The sequence below is a fragment of the Elephantulus edwardii genome, unplaced genomic scaffold, assembly GCF_000299155.1.
Source record: "Elephantulus edwardii isolate Elephantulus edwardi_28Jun2011 unplaced genomic scaffold, EleEdw1.0 scaffold00316, whole genome shotgun sequence".
Taxonomy (NCBI): Eukaryota; Metazoa; Chordata; class Mammalia; order Macroscelidea; family Macroscelididae; genus Elephantulus; species Elephantulus edwardii.
In genome coordinates this window covers 1,965,399-1,987,125 of record NW_006400066.1, presented here as the reverse complement: position 1 = coordinate 1,987,125, position 21,727 = coordinate 1,965,399, and the positions used below count along the sequence as shown (strand labels likewise).

Below are 21,727 nucleotides of genomic sequence, written 5' to 3'. Positions count from 1 at the left end.
TTTACCAGGCCATGGGATATTCAGTGCTCTTCTCCAACACAATTCAAAGGCACTGATTCGTCTTCTGTTATCCGTATCAACTGTCAAACTTTCAGATGCATGATAAGCAACTGAAAATATCACAGCTCTCCTTTGCTTTAAACTTATATCCTTGTTCTGTAGCATTTTTGAGAGGTCCCTGACAGAATTTCTGAGGAAATGGTGGCTGGTTACCATACTGTTTTAGATTGCCGAAATATTGTTTCCCCTTCTTTCTTTTTTTAAATTGGTTTGCTTACAAGGTTTGTATACACTATGTTTCATAGTATTCTTCATTCACATTATGTTTCATGAAATCATTCACATGCATTATGTTTTATAAAATTAACCGCCATTGGACCTTGCCCATCATTACTGTCTTTTCACCTGGATCCTTCTCATTTCCTTCTTCACCACCCCCTGAACCCACCAAACTGTAAAACCTTTTGGTTTCACCCCTACTCATCCTCACCCCTCCGTTCCCACCCTTTGCCCCTTGAGCTACCATGCATGTTTTACTAGTTACCTTTCTATTTTTACAATAATGGTCTTATGCACTTTGTCCTTATGAAAGTGAGTCTGTTCACTCAGCATAATGCTCTGTAGTCTCTCCAAGTCATGTAGTACTTTTTGAAATTGTTGCTCCTGAATGTTGCATAGTATTCCATTGTGTGAATGTACCACAGTTTCTCAATCCATTTAGTTGTGGTTGGACATTAGGGCTATTTCCATGTTCTTGTGATGGTATATAATGCTGTTATGAATATTGGTGTACAAGTCTCCATTTGTGCCTCAGTTCTAATTTCTTTGGTCATATTCCTAGTCATGGAATAGCTGGGTTTCTATGTTCAACTTTGTCTAAATATTTTTAAGAAATTTTATCTTCTTATGCTCTTTTCTTGTTTGTTTGTTTTTAATTATTACAGACAAAATGTTGTACGATCGTCATCACTGAGTAACTCCAGAATATTTTCATCTACCTGTAAGGATGTGCATCAAGGTTGTACCCTTTCACCTCACTGATTCTAGCTATATGCTGAACAAGTAATGCATGAAGTTGATCGATATGAAGAACAATGTGGATGACTGGAGAAAGACTCATTAACAACCTACAAATAAGCAGATGATAGAAACTTCCTTGCCTAAACTGAAGATGATTTGGTACATTTACCGATGAGAGTAAAATATGCTAGCCTTCAGAATGGATTTCACTTGAATGTTCACAAATGGGAAATACAAACAACAAAATGATAAATGCAGGAGGGAAAATGACATCAACATTTTCTTTCTGCATGGATAAACAATCAATGTCCACAGAAGCAGTAATTTTAAAAATAATGCAATATTAGGAAAATCTTCTACAAAGACCTCTTCAAAGTTTTGTGGGTTTCATATTGCTTTTTGTTGTTGTTGTTGTTTGGTTTGGGTTGGTTTTTTTTCTCCCCCTTTCCTCCTCCCCCCGCACATCCTCATCCTTCTGCTTCCACCCTCTTCCCACCTCACACTAGGTCCTCATACTCATTCTACAATAACAGATTTATACAGTATTTGTCCTCGTGGGACTGAGTTAGCTCACTTAGCATAATGTTTTTCAGTCCTTTTCGAGTTAGGAAATAATTTTATACTGGTTTACATACAAAGTTCATATACATTTCAAACCCATAAAAGTAAAAGTAAATTAGGGGTTGTCAAGGGTTGGGTAGAAAAGGAAAGTTTTAAAGTCACTTCTTATTCCTTCTATACCCAGCCCTTGACAAGCTCTAGTTTACTTTTAATTCTATGTGTTTATCTGTAAAAAGAAAGGACATTACTCGGACACATTAAAAAACGGAATAATAAAAAAAGAAGTCAGAAAAACTGATAAATTTGAATGATATTGTTGGTGAACAATACAGCACATACTTTGGATTACCAGAAAATCAAACATATCAGTCTTAGAAGAAATATAACCAGAATGCTCCTTAAAAGCAAGAACAATGAGACTTTGGCTTGCTTACTTTAGACACATCATCAAGAAAAACCAATAGCTAGAGAGAGAAAAAAAAAAACCACAACAACACACTATCACATATAGTAAAGAGTCAGTGCTTGATCCAGGCCATGGTCATTGTAATTACTTGCTATGCATCAGAGAGCTGGACAATAACTAAGGATAATAGAAGAATCAACCAGGTGCACCTTGGTCCCTAGACTGACATCATTACTCATTAGCACTTTGGCGAGGTCCCTGACAGCAGATTTCCTCAATGCAATTCATCTTCTGATGGTCTTGTCAATTATTTGTTATGCACCTGAAAGTTAGACAATAAGCATGGATGACAAACGAAGAATTTATTACTCTGAGTTGTGCTGTTGGAGAAGAGTACTGAATATTTATCAACAGCCAGAAGAATGAACAAGTCTGTCTTGGAGGAATTGCAATCGGGGTACTTCTTAAAAATAAGCATAGTAAAAACTTCATTTCACTTACTTTGGGTATGTTGTTAGAAGGGGCCAGTCTTTGGGTAAAGACATCATGCTGGGAAAGGTGGATGGTCAGAGAAAGAAAAAGAAGGCCCTCAGCAAGATGGATTGACACAGTGAATATAACGAATATCAGAGATGGTGAGGAGGGTGCAGGACAGTGCAACATTCAGATGTGCTGTCTACAGAGTGGCTCTGAGTCGTAGGCAACACAGGGGCAACTAACATAAGAAGCAGTAGTTCAGAATAGGGAGCACTGGTGGCTTAAGTCCATAGGGAGCTGCACTGTTAGCCTAAAGGTTCAAGTCTACCACCTTTTTTTTTCCTGAGGAGAAAAAAAATGGACAGTCTTCTTCCTTACAGCCATAGAAATCTAATAGAAGGTCAGCTATGAGTTAGTTCTCACTCAAAGGAAATAAGAAAAACAGATCTAAATATGACTTCAGAGCTGAAAATGACGACTAGCATATATGTAATTTTTACCCCAAATTTTAAATGAAAAAGGCTGCACTTAATTTTTAAAACCCCAGTGCATGAAAATTTACAGAAGGCAAATGGTGGAAAAGAAAACATTCCTTGAGCATCAAAAGATTCTTCTGTCCTGCTTCACGAGAATCCTAAACTAATCAAACCACAAGGAAGCAGTGACTGGTGATAAAAAAAAAAAAGACATCAAAACGCAGAATAAAATGGATGATTCTTAGAGTCCTAAGAAAGACTTTTATTCATTTGGAGTTTTCAAATGGCCAGGGCAGGGCAGGTCCTCTCATGAGTACAGGAACAGCAGTGCTGCCCAATAGCACTTTTGATCACAGAAATCACCTACAAGTTGTGGTGTCCCCCGTGGCAGCCACAAGTCACACGTGGCTACTGAGCACTGGAAGTGTGGCTACTGTATCTAAGGAACTGAAGGTTTCACTTATTTTTAAGTTTTCATTTAAACAGCTACATTTGTCTCGCAGTACGGGGCATCACGGGGCAGTTCTGCATCAACAGTTCTGCTCTCACTTGTGATGCAGGTATAGCCTGGGTCAGGAGAAAAGGTTGCAGAGGATGGGACACGTGGTGACACCTGTGTGGCAGCGGAGATTTCTAGAATGAGGTGAGGATGCACAAAGTGAAGCGCCGATACAGAAACAAACATATCAGGTTTAAAGGAACCAGGGTGTTCCTTAGAAATGAGCTCTAAAAGCACACTATGCTAAACGCCAGGAAACTGGCTGAAATGAGCCCAGAGTTGTTTTCATTGCTAGGATAAGCTGAGTAATAACAACAGCAAACATTCACAGTTGCCACTCTAACCTTGCAGCTCCACTATCCCCATTTTTCAGATAGGATGCTGAGGCATTCAGAGGCTAACTTGGCTAGGATTATTCTGCTTGCTGTTGTTGTTGTGTATCATCAAGTCATAAATGACTAACCCATTGACCTTCCACTGGGTTTTCAGAAGCAGTTAAATGCATGGGGGAGGAGATTGCCCAGCCCTCCTGCAGTGCAGTTTGTAGATTCGAACCACGTGCCTTTGGAATTGCAGTGCAGGTTCTTATCACTAGGCTACCAGAGTTTCAATTGTTCTGCCAGTAAGTACGGAAGCTGGAAATGAAGCCAGGCAGTCTAGCTTCACCTATACTCACTCACTGCCATCAAATCTCACAGCTGCTTCGCCATCAGGTTTCCAAGTCTGCCAGTTGCCAAGGAGACTCCACTTTTTTTTCTGAGCTGGTAAACCCGAACCTCCAGAGAAGCCTAATCTCTGGGTTAGCAACATAACTTTTACAGACTTTGTCACCAGAGCTCCCTGATAGTCTCTTAACTACCTTGTTCTACCATCACACTATGAAAGCAGTTCTGGACATGCAACCTCCATTGAAATGCATTCTTTAACTTACAAAAGGCGCTGCAACAAATTAGATCCCACTGACAGCCTTTAAAGAAATTATGCCCCAGATGGAGGGTGGAGAATCCACACATTAGAATAGGCAGATTTTGATGGAGGAAGGAAGGAAGTGTGAGAGCAGACAGCACGAAGAACCACAGTCAGATAGGGCTGCTTTGGGCTTCACATAGGGAGAAGTGGGATGACAGCAACAAGGGGTGCTGGGGTCTGGAAAGGGGGACAAGAAGATAACGTGAGGCTGAGAAACAAACACTAGTACACAATTTATTCAGGACCATGGTCTTCCCTCAAAATCACTGATTCTGGGCAGCTTTCCTTATCCCAGAGGCCCTCCAAGGGAACAATTCAAATCTTTGAGGAAGTTTCAGAATTCAACGTTTCAAGCTGCTGGGATTTGCTATCTGAATCTTCTTTGACACCCTCTCTACAACCAAATATTAGAAACGGTTTAATGTGTTCGTTCATGCTATGTTAGGGGGAAAATGGCTGAGAGAGTTTTTTTCCTCCCCCTTCTTTAATTTTTCCAAAAATAAAACCAAACCACATTGAGTTTTAACCCTATGCAGAAAAAAAACAAAAAATAATTTCCTTTCTCTCTTCATACCCTTACTGATATTCACCAGTGGATGGAAACTGGGGAAAGTGGGCACAGGAAAAAGGAGAAGAGAGAATTATTGAAATGGTTGGTGAACTCAGGTGTTCAGAACTATATGAATCTTGAAATTATGAAATGCAAGATCAAACATACACAGCTGCTGACTTAATCCTTATCTATCAAAGATCATGTCATTAAGACAACTATGGTATGCCTGATTCAGGCCATGGTCTTTTCAGTCATTTGTGATGCATCTTAGAGCAAGCACTGCAAAAGGGTAACAGAAGAAGAATGATGCTTTTAAACTATGGTGTTGGGGAAAAGTGCTAATTATCCCATGAGATGCCAAAAGAACAAATAGATAGGTTTTAGAGAAAGTGCAGCTGAAGGGTTCCTTGAAGACAAGGATGGTGAAGCTTTGTCTCACATACTTTAGGTGTGTTGCCAGGAACAGCTATTTCTTAAAAAGGAACATTTTGCTTGGAAAGGTGAAGGGTCAGCAAAAGAGACTGCGGCAATGGGCTTACGTGTGTCAGAGATGATGAGGATGGTACAAAATAGGGCAGGATTCAGCTTTGCTGTTCTAGGGACACTACAGCACTTCACAACAGCAACATCAATGATCATTTATTTTTCCCATCAAAATCTAGAGGTGCTCCCCCAGTAAGACTAGCAAAATTTAACAGAACAGCAAGCAATAAATGCTGGCGAGGTTGTGGAGAAACTGGAACCCTTACTCACTGTTGGTGGAAGTGTAAAATGGTACAACCACCGTGGAAAGCGGTATGGTGCTTTCTCAAAGAGTTGCAAACAGAGATACCATTTGATCAAGCAATTCCACTACTGGGAATGTACCCCAAAGAGACTACAACAGACATCCCAGCAGATATATGCACACCCATGTTTATCATGGCTTTGTTCACAATAGCAAGGAATTGGAAACAACCTAAGTGCCCATCAACAAACGAATGGATAGAGAAGCTGTGATATACTCACACAAGGGAATACTACATACCATGCTGCATTGAAAAACAAGGAACTCATGCAATATTATTCAAAATGGGTGATCCTGGAGGACATTATGTTGAGTGAAATATCTCAGTCACAAAAAGATAAATACTGAATAGTGCTACTGTTGTAGAATGGGACTGACATCAGGGTTGGGGTAAGACTGAGAAAAGCTGGATAGATTTTGTATACTGCATTGAAACAGATGAGGGAGAGAACAGTTTAAAAGTGATATATGATAGGGTATTATGGTTATCACAGGAATCCAGAATTAATGTTGCATAGTGGAGTGAGCAATGGTGTCTCTCTGGAGACTAAGGTGTGTTTGATACAGGCCATGGTCTTTGCAATCACTTGTTATGCATCAGGGAGCTGGACAATGACTAAGGAGGATAGAAGGAGAATTGATGCCTTTGAGCTGTGGTGCTGGAGAAGAGTATTGAGAGTACCATGGACTGCTAGGAAAATAAACAGATTCATCCTGGAAAGGGTCAAACCGGGCGGCTCCTTGGAGGCAAGGATTCTGAGGCTCCGTCTAACATACTTTGGACATGTTGTAAGGAGGGACCGGTCTTTGGAGAGGGACATCATGCTTGGTAGGGTGGAGGGACAGCGCAGGAGGGGAAGGCCCTCTATGAGGTGGATTGATTCAGTGACTGGGGCAGTTGGATGGGTGTGTCAGAGACGGTGCGATTGGCATAGGACAGAGCAGAGTTTAGGGCTGTTGTACACAGGGTCGCTATGAGTCGCAAGCGACTCGATGGCACATAACAACACCAACAACAGTGGAGTGCATTTGGGGCAGGAGGTTTGAATACCAATGAAGGAGTTTATCTTTTTGCTTTTTGAAGAGATGAGTGAACTGGTGGGGGGGGGGAGGTTAGAGAAAAAAGTGCAACAATGAATAAATGGAAATCCAAAATCTCTATAAATGTTCATTAAAATTAATAAAATAAAATTTAAAAAACAAACAAAAAATCTAGGGGTGCTCGAGTATGGGCATGACTGGGTGCCTTTAAACCATGGTGAAAAGGACAGACCATAGGACTGAAGTCAGACTGACACTTAAATGTCAGCCCAGCACTTATTTCATGAGCTTCAGATTTTTTTTTCTCATTAAAAAAAATCATTGCTCCTGCGTGGTGCATAGTATTTCAATGTGAACGTATCATAATTTCTCAATCCATTCCATTGTGGTTAGACATCTGGGCTGTTTCCATGTTCTTGTGATGGTGAATAATGCTGCTATGAACACTGGTGTAGAAGTCTCGGTTTGTGCCTCAGTTCTCATTTTCTTGGAGTATATTCCAAGCAGTAGAATAGCTGGGTCATATGGAATCACTATGTTCAGCTTTCTGAGGAAACACCAGACTGCCTTCTAGATTGGTTGCACCATTTTACAATCCCATCAACAGTATATAAGAGTTCCAATCTCTCCACATCCTCTCCAACATTTATTACTTGTTATCCTTTTAAACTTTGCCACTGCTACTGGGGTGAAATGGTATCTCACTGTGGGTTTGATTTGCATGTCTCTTATTGCCAGTGATTCTGAACATTTCTTCATGTGCCTATTGGTCATCTGAGTATCTTCCTCTGTGAAAATTCTACCTAACTTGGGAGGGATTTGAAAGCACGACGCTAAGTGAACTAACTCAGTCTCATTAGGACAAATACTGTGTAAGACCATTATTGTAGAATGTGTATGAGAATCCAAAGGGGGAAGGGAAGGAGCAGAGGGGTGAGGATGGACAGGGGGTGTTAATCATACGCTCGCACAATGTGATGGGTGGAGGGAGGAGTGGGTAAAGGAAATGGAAAAGATCAGGTGTGAAAAGCAATGTATACAAACTTTGTAAGTAAACCAGTATAAAATAAAAATTTTATTTAAATAATTTTAAAAAGATTGTTGTGAACTTAAAGACATAAACGACTCCCACTACATTCAAGTTGATTCAGAGGCTATAAATCTTTTCAGGAGGATATTGTCCATCTTTAACTCACGGAGCAGCTGATGGGTTTGAACCGCCGACATTTCAGTTAGCTGCCGAACTATGCAATTCACTATGTACCCCAACTCTTACATACTAAAAATCTAATGTTAGTTCATTCAGGATTGTTCATGAAGTGACAATAATTACCTTAATCATGTGGTGTGGCAGTCTTTTCATCACCATTAGGAAACTACGTCAATCATAAAAAAGGCAAATATTACATGATCTTATCTATGTGAGATATCTAGAGTAGAACGGTGCACTTCAGCTTATAACTTTACCTCAAAATATTCCTAGGAAAATGCAATTAACACTGTAGGAAATGAGGTAGCACAGAGGTGATATTCAGGGATGTTTCGTGGTTTACTAAAAGGGCATTTTAAAAATCATGTGACTGTGGTGTTAAACAAAGTTGTACAGATGGGCAAGAAAAACCCAATGGGGAGGATCTAACCAAACTAGTGAGAAACACCTCTTTATTTTTCGTTGAAAATATATTTTTATTCCTCATTCCACAAAAGAATGTGCAAGAGTGAACAAAGCATTTATATTTATAAACATGAGAAATGTGACAAGATGTAACTTTAAATCTCATTTCTTTCTTGACAAAACAAGTGCCTAAAGCTTCAAATCCTTCATTCTTTGAAAGGAAAGAATGAAAATGTGACTCACTCTATTCTTGGGGAGGCGGGGAAACTACATCCTTTCACACAATAATAAAAGTTAAAAGCCGTATTCTTCAAATTCATTTTTACTACAACACTGGTCTGGGGACTACACAATCAATTCTGATTCATAGTAACCCCGTGTGTATTGGAGTAGATACATGTTTGGCAGAACTTTTAAGGGCTGATTTTTTAGAATCAGGTCACCAGGCCTTTCTTCCTGGGTATCTCTAAGTTTAATGAAACCTCTTCTGGCTAACAGCTGTCTTGTCAGAGTTTACACCACCCAGCGACTTTGTACTAGAAATTCTACCCAAAAAGTACTTCTTTTTCCCTTTTCATAGCTTTTCACCCTCTAGGACTACACAGCTGAAAAACTAACGAGATCGCACAATTCCCTGAGGAGAAAATGTATTAGCAGTACTTGTTTGCATAAGTTAATTTAGTAGTGAGCTCTTGTTATAATCCATAAGTAATTCTGTTGTGAACCTAAAATTCGTGTGCTTCTCTGGCGGGTCAACCAGCTATGAGTTGATTCTGACTCCGCTGCTAAAAGATGAAGGAGTTTCTGAATAAAACCACAGTCTACACAGTGTTATTCCAAGTGTCCAGTTTTCACAGGAGTAATTACACTTACCAAAGCAATCACCTCAGAAAAACAAAGTGCTTTGTAACGGTTTCTGTTGTTGTGTACTGTCACATCAGAACCGGTTCATAGTTGACCCTCCAGCGGGTTTTCAGAGGCAGTAAATCCCATGGGAGATGACTTTCTTTATCCCACAGAGCAGGTGGTCAATTTGAACCCAGCTACCAATGGATTGACAGGACAACTCCTTACCCCTAAGCCACCAGAGCTCCGATTTTTTACCTTCGGAAGGTAAAAATTGTAAACTGCAGACATGTTGCTGCCAAGAAAGATTCAGTTTCTTTAAAACAAGCTGAAAGGCACAGGAGGGCAGCCACTCCTCCAGAGCACCAACCACCCTGCTGACTGGAAGCCTGGTGGAACACTGCGGGCCCCTTCTGGCTCATTCTGCCTGAGTAATGCTTTAGTGTCTACTTCTCCACATGTCATTTGACACCAAATTCTTACAAAATAGAAATATCAAATCCATCAGGATTTGCAAGACCAAATAAACAAAACCCTCCCACTAAGCGACACATATGGCTTTGAACATTTCAAAGAACCCCCACAGGGAGCACCATGGCAAATGCGTGTTCTGTCCCCAGCCCTTAACTCTTCTAGGCTTCATTCCTTGGCCTGATGCGGGTGCCCTTTGCATTTAGATATGTTTGGAAAAGGTGCTGCTGAAAGGGCAGCCTCACGCTGGGCTTATTTAGCCATTCCCTACAGGAAATGATGGAAATTCCAGGCATTCTTATCACGGAAAGGGGTTACCTCTGCTGGTGTCAGCCTCTTAAATGGCAGTATGAGAGGAATGCCTAGGCCCTCCTTTGTTGTTGGAGGTGGAGGACTTCAAAGAGACGCCTCCTCCAAATCTCAAGACAAGCCCGGCTCCACGGAAGTCTCTGAGGGGTGGCAGGCAGCGAAGTCCCTGGTCCAAAAGTGGAAGCATCCTAGTATTTGTCTTGAACAGATTCCCAAAGATGCTTCCATGTCCTCTGGGTAAACGGCTTTAGTCCTCAGCATTGAAAGCAGATACTCGCCACGTGCCTCCAAAAGAACCTTCCTTCTCTTTGCTGACAGGGAAGTGGCTAGGCAGATGCGTGTTTCTGCAATTTCAGAAGGCCAAGGGATCTCTATACTTTAAGACAGACGCTCAGTTTGCAAGCCTCTTGGCAAGCAGCAGCTCACCGATTTAACTAGGGCCGTGGTTGTGAAGTGTCACGTGTTTATCTCTTCGCAGGATGGTTCAGAAGAATGGTGATGGTGGGGCAGATGCAGGGAGGGGATTCAAAACAATGTATATTCAATTACCTATTTCTTAGGCTATTTCTTTTATTAGTCCAAAATTATTTTCCATGGGAACAAAAAGAAAAAAGGAAAGAGGCCATCTTGCTGAGACGCACATAGGGAAGCCTGTGTGGTTGAAGATAAACAGTATAATCTCAGTGAATTATTATTTAATCTCAGTGACTACACAAACTGACCTTAAAGTAAAAGGCAGCTCACACCTCTGTTCTGGACTGTAAACAACCATGCATGTTGGTACCAACAGGACCAACCAGCTGACCCCTCCTTACAGGGACTGGCTACAGGTCTGAGGAGAACAGTGCCCATGTCTGATTTCTTATCAGTACATCACCAGGGCTGTCTCTGAGGTACCTCCTCTGGGTGAACTCGAGCGAACATACGACCTTATAGTAAGGAGCCGAGTGTATTAACCATGTGCACCACCTGGGAACATTTGAGCTGTAAGTGTTTCAGCAGTTTCCTTAATAATTATTCACTTTTTATGAAAGACCTGAGTTCTACTCCATGATAAATGCTTCATTTTACTCTGTTACTATTTCAGATTGTGATTTTTCAAATTCTTTTTCTCTTTTAGTTGCTCATACTCTCCTTGGCTGAGCTGAAAGGAGACAATTTTGTCAAAGCTTTGTCAAACACTAACAACAAATGTTTCGGGCTGCCCATAGCTACTACCAGTAAACTGGGTAACAGATCTGTCATTTCATAGGCTGAGCTGTGCATCTTTCGTTTCTCCATCATTCCAACTTTAGACCTCCTACAAGTCTACCTATGGAACTCTAGAAGTTTAGTGATGAGGAGTTGTGCTGCCAAAGGTATGTGATTCAAATCTACCAGCCACTCCATGGGAGAAAGATGGGCAATCTCTTCCTGTGTGATTTACTACCTCTGACAAACCACTGGAGGGTCAGTTATGTGTTGGTTCTGACAAAATGGTACACAACAACTATTATCACACATTGTTGTTGTTGTGTATCATCAAGTCTGAACCGACCCACAGCTGACTCTCCAGCAGGTTTTCAGAGGCAGTTAATTGCATGGGAGGAGCCTGCCCATCCGACTCCTACAGAGCAACTGGTGGGATTCAAACTGTGTGCCTTTAGGGACTGCAGCGCAGCTTCTTGCCACTAGGCCACCAGAGCCCCCTTTAGTCTAAAAATAACAAGAGAACCAATGACCAATTACATTCAGTCTGATGCTCCCTATCCAATCCAAACCACTACCCAGGACAGAAACTGACAGAGCAGGCCAGTGGAAGGCCCAGGCGTCCTGTGGGTACTCTCCACCAGCTGCACACTACCTCAAAAGGTCCTGGGCAATAAACCTGTATCTTTACGGGTCTTCTCACTCTCCCCACATTCAGAAATGTAGGGTGTGTGATGAAAAACAATCTATGAGAAAAATAAGAACTAGAAGTTTCCATGGGCCTACCAGATCCTAGGCATTCTTTTCAAGGAGGATGTCGAAAAGGTTTAAGGAGAAATGCCAGTATTAGAATAAAGTCAACACACTAGGACACTCAAAGAGTGCACACCAAGTACTGGACTCATCCACCCTCACACTCCATTTTCACAACAACTCTATGGAGTAGGCCTCAAGATTCAATTTACGACTGAGGAACAGACTTTAAAAGCCTGCCACTCACTCACACAAGGTTGCACATTTGGTAAGTGGTAGAACTCCAATCCAAACCCCCACATTTCATTCCAGGTCAGCCACTGCTAGCCCTCACCACAGCCTCCATCAAACAGAAAAGATAGCACCTGGCCTTCTGGCCTCACAGAGTTGTTTTGAAGGGAAAATACCTTTATAAGTGGTTTGGAAAGAGAAAAGTGATACATAAACACAAGCTGGATTTGTTATGATCACTTCTACATAAGTTAAAAGGCAGAATCTGAAACTCTAACCAACCTCCCACACTTCTCCTTCTTTTTAATGTAATCCTGATGCACTTAGTCCTTGGAAGCAAATGACATTCTTCTTCCTCCCGCTCCATATCATTTCAAGGAAAATATTATTTTAAAATAACAAAACTTGAATGCATTCACATTAATCCCATGACTAATCTTGAAGGTCTCTGAAAACATATTTTTGTCATTTTATCACAAATTCTAAAATTAATCATGACATCTCTCAGAATAAAAGTAACTTTTTCTATCCCATTCTGCTGATAATCATAAAAGATTCTAGACTTAAGTGTTATAGTCTAAAGCAAACAATAACTGAGAAGAGGAAAGATGTAAAGAAATATATTCTATCTGAAAAAAAGAAAAATTAATATATGTCATGCCTTAGAAAATTAACTCAGCCAAACTGTAACTATAGTTACATCCCAATTAGTTCTCCATCCAGAGGCCAAGAAATCCTGACCTTCAAAGCCTGATGAAGTTGGGGAATGCTCGCTCAATTAACCCTTCAAAGCATCTTCTCATCACAGCTTTTGTTAAGGAGCAAGTAAGCTGGAAGCCCAACAGACTTAATGCAACCTCTTCTCTCAGCACCTGATCAGAGCTCTAGGAAAGAGGCTAACAGGTTAGAAAAATTCTGAAGAAGACCTGGCTGAAATGAAAATGGAATGGACTTCGGAATAAACAAAGTGCTGTGTCCTAAAACAACACAGTCATGTATCATTGGGGGAGGACTTCTGCTGTATTGATATTTGAAATATATGAAAAGCCTTATTATGATGTAAACAGCCTTCACGTATAGGCAATGCTTCTGAATAATTATACATGAATTGCATTCCTTGGAAGCAAGCCCACTGTATCAATTTGTCAAAACAATGGACCCTTTATCCCACAAATAATTAATCTCTTTTTCATATGTAGTCTATGTTTAGATTGTTTATCATATTTCATAAAGCAATAACTAAACCTTTTGTTACCCAGTCATGGACTGTTACCAAAAAAGGCAAATATTAACATATTCAGAAGTGACTTACACTTGCACATCTCTTCAGGAATTCAGGCTTTGGGCCTGCCACACTTTACTAGCCTATCATGGCTGTACCAAAATATCCAGAATAATGGCCTCAAATCTCAGGAGGGGGACAGGATCACCTTGGATTTTTATAGAGAAGCAACTTCCAGGCACTTGTCTGCCTGCCATCTCTTTCAGCCTCACCAAAGTTCTATGAAGTGGACTTAGCTTCCTTGGCACATCTCTTTCTCTTTAGTGAACAGATGTAGATTCAGAAGTCCAATGAGTTTAAGTGGCTGTTTTCCAAGCACAAGAAGTGGGGACCAGTGGCTTTGCTATGTCCAGACCCTTCCTGGGAAAGAGGAACTTTGTCTTCTTTTAATTGATGCCGTTTAACCAGACCTGAAGGAGTCCTTGGATATATTTGTTTTAGTGATAAGCTTTTGTCACTTCTTAGGACCTTAATATCCATTTACCTTTTTCTAAACCATATCCAGAATTCCTAAAATGTGGACAGTGTTTCTGCTATGGGGCCAAATAGGGTGTCCAGGTGACATTAGGGTTCTGGAGTTGTAAAGTCTCCCTCCAGGAAAGAGAAGTTGAGAAGTCACCTGACCGTCACTGCTGGGCCCTTCCTGGGTTGTGACAGCCTAAGAGTTAGAAGACTAACAGTCCAACCCCAGCCTCAGCTATTTTGCTTGGCCGCTTAAGGCGGACTTAAATAATTTCAAAGGCTCTTCCATCTGTAAGATTTTTTTCACTCCTATGTTGGATATCTATCAATTTGCCTCAACACCAAGGCCAAGAACTCTCAACATTCCATCAAGAATGTCTCTTCCATGGCCCTATTGCAAAGTTTTCCTTATTGTTTCATCTCTTTCTCCTAACTGTACCACTTGGTACCGTTCTCTGTTTATGCTCTCCAATATTTGTAAGTTATTATCACGTCTCCTCTGAGTCATGAGTTTGCTATTTCCACACATCATTTAACCTCCATAAATTCAGCCCTTTTGGCAGTTTACTTTTTGAATGTTTCTCTCACCAAATTCCCAGCTCATAAGACAGTAATGGATTTTAAAAATACAATTTTCTCTCTGAGTGTCCCTTTTTAAAGGGAACCTTATCTATTTGTTCTTTATATCTCTCTACTCATTTCTAAAATATATCAATTTATCAACTATAATTTTTGCCTTATTTTCAGAGGTTTGCTTTTCCTCTTTATTAGGCCAGGCTATGATGTTGCTTCTGATTTTCCCTCTTTGACCATTTCTGTTTTGTTTTCCCTCATAATTCCTGGTTTCCTCTTTAGTGGTACTGTCACCTTCAGTGGGGCAGCAGTACTCCAGGGTCCCAACAGAGAAACCTTGTGGTGGACACAGCAGCTGTCCAGAGGAAGTGAGAGAGCGCAGCATGTAGGCTGCTCCATCTGCAGATGAATGGACAGCTGTGGGCTTCATGCCACCGCTTTCCCATTTGAAAGCCTTACTTTTCCCAGAAAGAAATGTAGACGTGTGTATCCAGAAGGAAAAAAATTCTAAAGCAACTAGGGAGTTAGAGCAGCTGGGGGTTGTTAACTTTAATCAAGGTCCAGCCAGAATAATTTTTTCCCCCAGCAACAGGAAGTAGGTTCATTCTTTTTCATATTCACGTTCTACACACACACACACACACACACACACACACACACAGACACAAACAAACACACACAGACTCTTTTTTTCTCTTCTTTGCCTCTTCGCTTCCTGTGGCCAAACCATAGAAACAAGTGCCACCAAAAAAGCCCCGTCCATTCCCTTGAACTGCTTTTGAACCTCTGCCCTTTCTCTTGACCATTCAAAGCCAACTGCAATGCAAAGCAGCATGAGCTAAGCAGAGAAAAACATGGTGTCCAGCGGCCCAAGATGCAGAGGGGCATTGTACGAGCTTCAGGTGGCTGCTGTCATAAACAAAAAGTGCATCACTGCAATCCCTGCCTTCATTACTCCTCTTATCCTCCTTCCCAACTCTACTTCTGTCTTTCTCTTGTAGGGACACCTGAGACTACACTGGGCTGCCTAATGAATCTCAAGACCCTTAACTTGCTCACGTCAAAAAAGTTCCTTTCACTGTATAAGGTAGCACACAGATTCCTGGATCTACAGTGTTTCTATCTAGGTTCCTGGAAAACGTTCTCCTCTCATGTATCCACTAACACAGATGCCATCATAATCCTAAAGCTTGGACCAACAGGTGACACACAGATAAAAGAGTTTCTAGAAATCAACAATGAGAACGCCCACATGTTTTGTGCCTGTTAAGTCACATATTTACTTTTCCCGTTACCTGTGCGCACGGCACCCAGGAGACTCCACAAACATCCCACTGTTCCCCAAGCCTGGGGGCACAGCTCATGGGCCAGGACCCGCATCGTGGTGAGAAATCACTTCCAGAGAAACTCAAATTCTAACCACAACTAGATCTTAGAGTCAAAAACACTCTTGAGCTTCAGAGGCCAGCCATGGTCTCATTGAAGCCCCTCTACCTTTTACTGTGTCCCACACGAGTACAGAAAAGGAAAGTGCTTTGCTGTAACTCACCGAACCTCTTGTAACCGAAGGACTGCACCTCATCCTCCTCTGCAAAGTCGTCTGTGGGGGAAGAGAAGATACAGCATTAAGAGGGGCGCAGAGCACAAGGTCACACTGCTCCCACCTCATCCTGAGGGCTCCTCCCTTCGCCCATAATGCCTGTTCTGTGGCTTTCCTCGGCTCCTGGGAAACCCCAAGCTCCTGTCTGCCATGGTATCTGCCCATTGTCGGTTCCACTCTCCCTCCTGACCTTCAAGTGACTCCTGACAATTCCCAGCTGCAAGTGTGATGCCATCAAGATGTCTTTCCCGGCCTGCCAGCCACGCCTATCGCATTAGCTAATTTTAATATCACAACCTGGTATTTTCCTCATCCCTCTGTGTGTCTGACAGTTCAATGCTGTCCTAGTGCCTTTGCCGAATGGGATGGTGCCTGTCACAGAGCAGGGACTTGATTCATTTTGTTGAATGGATGACAGAATGAGCAATTGTCCAAGGGGTCAAATTACTGTCACATAACTGACCCCCCAACCCTACATTTCTGACACCCATGCTCTGCTGTAACAAATTCTGAGCAAATCACCCCAACCTCTGCTTCCAGCACCACTTCCGTTTTCCTCTTCTGTCTCTATGCTGACATCCACAAAATATCTTTTATCCATCTCTCCCACCAACTGTCCTGTCCCAGGAAGCCTGGCATGCCTCCTGCAATGACAAAAATCTTCCCCACCTGACTTCCATGTGATAACTGGGCTTCCCAAAGAACACATTTCAAAACATGAGCTTGTTGTGGGAATGTCTAAATGCAGGACTGCTGAGAAAACAAGAGACATGTGTCAGCCAAGCTTTCTGTCAGAAGACCTAAAATCCCTTCCCTGAAGCACTCAGATGCTGACTGAAAAGGTCGATGGTTCACACACAGTGCTTCCAGGGAAGAATAACTTAGAACTCCACTCTCAGAAAAATGTACAGCCTTGGAAGCCGTATGCTCTGTCCTACACCGTGACTATGAGGAGGCACCAACTTCACAGCAATAGGTTTGGTCTACCTTAATTTATTAGGCATTAGCGGCCTTACCTGTAAGAGTATTCTCAATTTCCATGTACGAGACCAGGGTTTGATTCCCAGCCTGTGCACAGTTAAGCACAGCCAAGACGCATGTGCCACTGGAGGCTTCTATGCTGCTAAGATGTCAGACAGATTTCAGTAGAGCTTCTAGACTAAGACGAGTTCAGAAGAAAGGCCAGCAATCTACTTCTGACAACTCTACTGATCCCAACAGTCCAATCTGCAACTGATAAAGGGATGGGGAAGGGTGGAGCAGTGTTCCCTCCTTTTGTTCATGGAGTCATCATGAGGTAGGGGCTGATTTGATGGCAACTACAGGATGTCGCAGGACAGGGCAAGGCTCAGATCGGATGTTCATGGCGTTGCTGAGTCATAGTTGACTTAATGATATCTAACAACAACAATGATGTGGAATAAATATAATTCTTTATTAACCAATGCTGCTGGATGTGGGCCTGGGAGAGTGTAAGCACTGGTAGAAACAATTTCATATTAACTGTGCTTTTAGAAGACAATTTTGATTAAAGTGTGAAGACTAAGCCTTCCCAGGAGGCACTGACCAATTATCCTGGTAACATTGCTAAACCAATATCTAGCTTTCTCCTTTGGGCCAAGTGCAGAAACACATCTAAAGCTCTTACTATGGATCAGAGTAAGAATGGAAAGAGGGGCTTCAGAGACGAGTAACACAGGGCCCTTGCTTCAAGAAGCTGGCAGGGTGGGGAAGAGAGGCGTGAAGAGGACGATCAAGTCTCTAAGATTGTCATTTTTTACCCCGAATTGAGACATACGACTTGGATACCTCTCAATCTGAAAAAGTTATGAAAAACAATCAAGATGAATGATATTAATAATACAGTGTGGTGGATCTCAGAATATTAATTTGTTATAAAGTGCTATAAAGACACACAAAAGTAATTCTTTCTAACAAAAAAATAGAGTGTATAACTGTTTGCCTGTTTCCTGATCCTAGGGACAGGGAAGAGATCTTGGTATGGCATCAAGGAGGCTACATCTTAGAGTTAAAGCAGTGATCATATGCCTGGAACTAAGTTTTAGTTCTTCCTACATGGAAGAAAATTCTTACAGCCAAGACCATAGCAACTTTTTCACTGATTTCATGATACCTGAGTTCTACAAGTACCCAAGGCCCCACACTTGTGCCTGTACAGTAAGTCAGTCTATCATAATAGTCGTGGAAAGGTCTCATCAATTCCCAAATAGATGCTCTTAGAATAGAGAAAACTTTATGTGCATTTTCTTCATAGAAATCCAGTAATTTATTTATTCATTCACTCAATAAACAATTACTTCTAATCTAGTGAAGAAGCTTAGGGAACCTAGTCCATAAGGGATGCACTGCTAACTAAAGGCTGTGCTGGTGGTTGGGTTAGACAGAGACAGAAAGTTCCAGAGAGTCAGGGAACTAAAGAATACGGCAAAACTGAATGGCACTTGTGGTTGTGTGGACAACCTTAGGAGATGTAAATGGTGAAGCATTCTTAATAATTGAATGCTTTAGAGGGCCAGAGGTTGGCAGGGCCCACGATGGCTCACAGATGGGGTCTCCTTAAAGCAAGTGGCCTGATATGAAGTACTATGTAATATTTTGTTCTTATATATTTTCCCTCATTCCTGCAGACCTAAGCTTTACTATGTCCCAGACTGTACTTATGGTCTGAGGGGCCTACAAAAGTGACAGACCTGAGTAAGTACATTCTCTCTAGACCAATCTCCTTAGCAACTTACCACGTTCTGTTCTGCAATGGCCAGAACTAGATCCCTGCCTCTGACAGTAGTATGTCTGTAAGAAAGCAGCAACCTTCACGCAGTAAATAGCAAAAAGTGCTTAAGACATGTATCTACAAGTACATATTCTTTTGGATTCCACAGTTGCATTTTAGCATTTTTAATTTTCATACATACAGCCTGCCTTGTATTTGCTTCACTGCTTTGCAATGTCTTTTTGATTTTTACTTTTTCACTTTCTTTGGTAACAGCCACAGAGTCCCATTGGCCAGAAACACACTGACCGGACCTGCTGTTGATTTATTCTTTGAGCCTTGCAATTTTAGAGCAATACGAGTTCAAGTAAAGTTTAGTTCTGCAGGCTTAGAGAAATGAGAATAGTAGTTGGGAAAAGGTTCCAATTTCTTTGTGGACAGAACCGGGCGACTTTCCCACAGTCAGAATTTTCCTCTTCTTTCCCCTTACCTCTGGATCAGCACTTCCTTCAGTCTAGCTCTAGTCCTGACTCTGCCAGATGGGAAGCCACTTGAAAACAGGAAGTCACATTATACCCTCAGCAATTAGCACATCTGCAACACATGATAGTTAACTCTGTAATTGTTGTTGAATATTACCAAGCAAGAGTTTCTCTCTTTTGTTTATCTCTCTTGCTAGTCTATGAATTAAAAAAAGGGGGGGGGAATGTTAAACCTTTATCTTTTTAAAGAATCATGTTTCAAGAAGCTAAAACCACAAACCAATCCCTTCACCATGAAGTCAATTCTGATTCACAGCAATCCTACGTAACAGAGCAGAACCGCCCCAAGGGGTTCCCCAAACTGAAATCATCACAGGTCATATCTTTATCCTCCAGAAAAAGTGGTCGGTTCCAACAACTGACCCTTAATCACTGCATCACCAGAAGATAAGGATGCTAATATTTAGTGTCTACTAAATGGCAAGTTCTTTGCATTCGTTGCATTTCTCTGTTTTACACATGAGAAAACAGGTTCAGAGAAGTTATCTAATTTGATCACCGGTACTAAGAACTTGTGAGGAGCCAGACCCAAATTAAGATTCTCCCAAGTTCCACATCATGATGGCAGCTGATCAGAAGACCCAAGGAACACTGCTGTGTGGAGGGGAAGCTTAAAAGCAACGATGTTCACTGCAGAATCCTGAGAAGACTTTGGGATTTGTAACACTGATAACTCTGGAAGAGGCAAAAAGATGAGGCCAAAAATAAGAGAACTGGTTGAACATTCTAGTAATAAGTGTTGGCAAGAATATGGTAAAGTTAGAACCTCATACATGGCTGGCCACCACTCTGATGGCCAAGTGGGTAAGGAGGTGCACTGCTAACTCCAAGGCAGGTGGTTCAAAGCCATCAGCTGCTCTGAGGGAGAAGGATGGGCAATTTATGTCCATGCCATTTACAGCCTCTGAAAAAATCCTCTGGACAGTCAGCTATGAATCGGTTCCGACTCAAAAGCAATGAACAACAATGGTTAGAATAGAACATGGTGCTGCCACTGGTGCTGCCACTTTGGAAAACAATGTGAGGGTCCCATAAATCTAAACACAAAATTATCACATAGTCCAGCAATAATCTTATTTCAATATATAAGAAGAAAAGAAAACATATTTTCACACAAAAACTTGTATACTAATATTCCTAACAGCATTACACATAATAGCAAAAAAGACAGAGGTAAGAACGAACCCAAATGTCCACCAATTGGTGAACAGGTAAACTGCTGGGTGCAGTGGAGCCTACTGACTTAGAGTGACCTTGTGTGACAGAGCAGAACTGTCCTGAGGGTTTCCTAGTCTGAAATCCTTACCAGGATGGGCTAGAACGGCCTACCTTCCAGTAAACAGTTTAGAGCTTTAACCACTCGATCACCGGAACTCTCTGAATTGATAAGTAAATGTCGGCACATCCACACTATATAATGGAATATTATACATTAATAAGAAAAGAAAAACTAACACATGCTACAACACTTATGAACATTAAAAAAAATAGGTTAAGTAGAAGAAGTCAGTCACAAAAGATTAAATATTGCATGACACTATTTATAGAAAATATTCTTATGGCACAAATCCATAGTCAGAAAGAAGACAAATTGTTGCCAAAGGCTGTAAAGAGGGTCCTGAAGTAGAAGCACAGGCAGTAATTAGTAATGGACATAGAATTTCTTTTGGAAGGGGAATAAATATGGATGCATAACTCTTGACCATACACAAAATGATGGCATTGTAAGCTTTTCACTGGCAGTCTTTTATGATATGCAGGAAACAAAAGAAATGATTGCTCTACCCAACCCCCATATTCCTCATGCTGGTTAGTGCCCTTTCCTGACCTTGCAGAAGAGCGAAGCTTTATTATCTGGAGAGGTTAAAACAAAAGGTCTCCAATCTAGCAAACGCAGGATTAACTAAGATGATGAAAAGTGCACAAAATAAAGACGGAAGGTGACATGCTTAACACTAAGCCCCTCAGCCATCAGTCAGCTTCATCTATTTCATCAATCTGAATGTAGCCAGCAATCTAAATATTTTCTGGGGCTTCTGACCAGCTAAAAGGAAGCCACTAATAATTTTGATTAAAGGGGGTCTTCAGTGGAACTGCTTGGTCAGACATGGCTTAGTATGATGGTCATTTTGTTGCTGTTGATGTTATGTGCCGTTGAGTCGCTTGCAACTCATAGAGAACCTATGTACAACAGCCCTAAACTCTGCTCTGTCCTGTGCCAATCGCACCGTCTCCGACACAACCATCCCGATTACCCCAGTCACTGAATCAATCCACCTCATGGGGAGGGGCCTTCCCCTTCTGCGCTGTCCCTCCACCCTACCAAGCATGATGT

The 21,727-nt window shown here is 41.5% G+C and overlaps 1 protein-coding gene across 1 annotated transcript in view; it reads right to left on the bottom strand.

Annotated features, from left to right (window-relative positions):
* Positions 1–21,727, bottom strand: part of COLEC12 (collectin sub-family member 12) — a 294,036-nt gene that overhangs the window by 243,021 nt on the left and 29,288 nt on the right. Inside the window, exon 2 of the mRNA XM_006901296.1 lies at positions 16,069–16,119. Within this exon, the coding sequence (XP_006901358.1) occupies positions 16,069–16,119 (51 nt within the window). The remainder of the gene's footprint in view (positions 1–16,068; positions 16,120–21,727) is intronic.